This window comes from Lottia gigantea, assembly GCF_000327385.1.
Source record: "Lottia gigantea unplaced genomic scaffold LOTGIsca_9, whole genome shotgun sequence".
NCBI classification, from domain to species: domain Eukaryota; kingdom Metazoa; phylum Mollusca; class Gastropoda; family Lottiidae; genus Lottia; species Lottia gigantea.
In genome coordinates this window covers 4,312,984-4,315,658 of record NW_008710950.1, presented here as the reverse complement: position 1 = coordinate 4,315,658, position 2,675 = coordinate 4,312,984, and the positions used below count along the sequence as shown (strand labels likewise).

At 31.5% G+C, this 2,675-nt stretch overlaps 3 protein-coding genes across 3 annotated transcripts in view; all 3 read left to right on the top strand.

Moving 5' to 3' along the window:
* The window catches only part of LOTGIDRAFT_155947 (hypothetical protein), a gene marked incomplete at both ends in the record, with an annotated part of 1,918 nt that extends 1,494 nt beyond the window's left edge, over positions 1-424 (top strand). The window contains one exon of the mRNA XM_009068446.1: positions 147-424. Within this exon, the coding sequence (XP_009066694.1) occupies positions 147-424 (278 nt within the window). The remainder of the gene's footprint in view (positions 1-146) is intronic.
* Positions 425-524: 100 nt separating this feature from the next.
* LOTGIDRAFT_108942 (hypothetical protein) lies at positions 525-1,235 on the top strand (the record flags this gene model as incomplete). The annotated part of the gene is made up of 1 exon (XM_009068445.1): positions 525-1,235. A coding segment is annotated over one exon (711 nt), but the record flags the coding sequence as incomplete, so codon positions are not given.
* A 2-nt stretch (positions 1,236-1,237) lies between these two features.
* Positions 1,238-1,982, top strand: LOTGIDRAFT_155946 (hypothetical protein; the record flags this gene model as incomplete). The annotated part of the gene is made up of 2 exons (XM_009068444.1): positions 1,238-1,568; positions 1,678-1,982. The coding sequence occupies 2 exons, from the start codon at positions 1,238-1,240 to the stop codon at positions 1,980-1,982; spliced, it is 636 nt and encodes a 211-aa protein (XP_009066692.1).
* Between the last annotated feature and the right edge of the window lie 693 nt (positions 1,983-2,675).

Below are 2,675 nucleotides of genomic sequence, written 5' to 3'. Positions count from 1 at the left end.
AAAATCAGCATAACTAAAAAAACTTATTGATAAATATAAATATTGTAAAGTCAGAGACGATATAGACTTAGAAAGAATTGACGCAAACGCAAAAGAAGGTGGATTTATATTTTCCCTACCTTTAATATTTAGTGGACTTATTGCAGCCGGTGCAGTAGCTGGTGGTACAGCTACCGCAGTCAATGCTGCCAACGAAAAGAAAGCAGCTGCAGTAACAGCAGCCGAAGAACATAGACATAATTTAAAAATGGAAAAGTTGGCCAAAGGTTCAGGAGTGGGAGAAATGATAGGCACAATGAAAGAATTTGGAAAAAGATTTAGTGAAGAAACCAAGAAAACTGTTAAACAAGGATTAAATAAATTAGTAGATAGTATTGACACGGGAGAAGTCAAAGTCAAACATAAGGGTAATGGAATATTTTAAAAAATATACACACTGGAAAAGGAATATATCTTTCGAAGTATAAAGGAGAAGGAGTTATTTTTGGAACAAATTAAAATAATAAAAAATGGGTAAATAATTTAATCATTCACAAATATTTCCTAATAACCCAATGCTCATGTGTATATGCGGTAGTTCCGGTTCTGGGAAAACTCATCTCATTTTTAACATGTTGACAACACCAAAGCTTTTAGATTTCGATTTTCTCTATATCTACACAACAACACCAGAGCAATCGTATTATCAATTTCTCAAAGCTTTAGAATATCTACCAAAGAGAGATGTTCAAGACCTATTTCTATATTACAAAGAAAACGAAGAAAAAGTGGAATGGAAAGATTTCATAGATAACTACATCGAAGGAAAGAAACCAACGGATATAAAAGTTTTTCTTACGAAAAATGTTAATGATCTAGATTTGTCTCAAATTGATAGCGAGCGAAAGAACTTACTAGTGTTTGACGACTGCGTGGCGCAAAGAAATCAAGCTGTTCAACAAGAATTCTTCACGAAAGGAAGACATCACAACTGTCACTGCATATACCAATCCCAATCTTTTTACGGGATGGATTCTATGTTCATTAGAAAAAATGCAAATTGTTTTTTATTATTCGAATTAAACGACAAAGATTTATCTCAAATCGTTCAATCGATAAACCACGGAATGGACAGAGATGCATTTAAAAAGGTTTGTAAAGTTCAATGGAGAAATCCAGATGATCATGGATATGTATTTGTAAATACTAGAAAACCTGCGGGTGAAAGAGTTATAATCGACAGTTCATTTCTTTAAAAATGACAGATTGGAATAATATTTTAAAAAGAAATAGAGAATATATCAAAGCTAAGAATAAAATAAAGACCCAAGTTGAAAATAATAGATTACAACAACTCGGATTAACGGAAAATCTACAGACTCTATTTCAACCCATATTAAAATCTCAAGAGGATATTAAAAGGAAATTAGAATATAAACCTCCTATAGAACCCTTAGCTCCTATAGAACCTCCCAAAGCGATTGAATATAATGGTATAATAATTAGGACATTAGATGATATAAATCGTCTTTTTTCAAACCCTGACCCAGATTTACCAAAGAGCATTTCACCAATCGTTGATAATCAAGGTTTGTTGTTTAATGGATTTAGAATAATATTTAGTCCAAATTCCCCTTTATTCAAAATCGATACATGCAATAAGAAAGTCGGGACCCGAAACAAGAAGATTGAAAACAGTTGAAACATATTTAAATAAAGTTATTCCTGATGAAGAGGAATCAGATGATTATGCAGAAGATTATCCACCAATCATACAAGAAATAGACGAATTCGAAGATATGGTATCTGGAGAAGGTATAACGTTTTTATCCGACAACAACGAGGAACTACTTAATAGATTACGAGTAATATTAGCGGCCATGAAGGAAGGACATCAATCGCACAGACAATATAATGAAGTAAATTGTATATTAAAAAGACTCCTAGAGAAAGGTATCATAGATAAAAACGATTATAAAAGCGTGATTAAAAATGTCAAATAAAGAACAACTATTCGTCATCACCTCGAATAAATCAGACATCAAATTATCTCTAGATTATGAGTACGAACTCGTCGCAATCAAGAATATGAATTGGGATTAAAGTATTTCTCTGTTTACAATTCCATTAGAAATATCAACGAAAAAAATTACCAAATAAAAATATCAACAGATAATGGAGCTACATTCAAAACCATACGTTTACTACCAGGAAGCTACGAATACATAGCCATTAACGAATACTTATCTGAATACTCAGGAAGCGTCAATGGTAAAAACAATATCGAATTCGAATGTAATTTGAATCTAAACAAAATAAAATTGATATTAAGAAATAATTGTCAAGTTGATTTCAACGTAGAAAATTCATTGAATACGTTACTAGGCTTTGATAAAAAAATATACACCCAATCCACTTTAGCACCACACAAAGCTAATATCGAGAATGATATCGATGTGATAAATATACATTGCAATTTAATAAACGGTGGATTTTTCAATAAATACAAACGTCCGATTATTTACAGTCTTCCAACATTCACTGTACCGATAGGATATAGAATTATAGAGAAACCATTTCAAACGACGTATTTACCACTTAATTCCTTTATGATTAAAGATATAAATCTGGAAATCAAAGATGGTGAAAATAGGTTTATAGATTTTGGTAACGAGGAAATGTTATTCAACTTCATT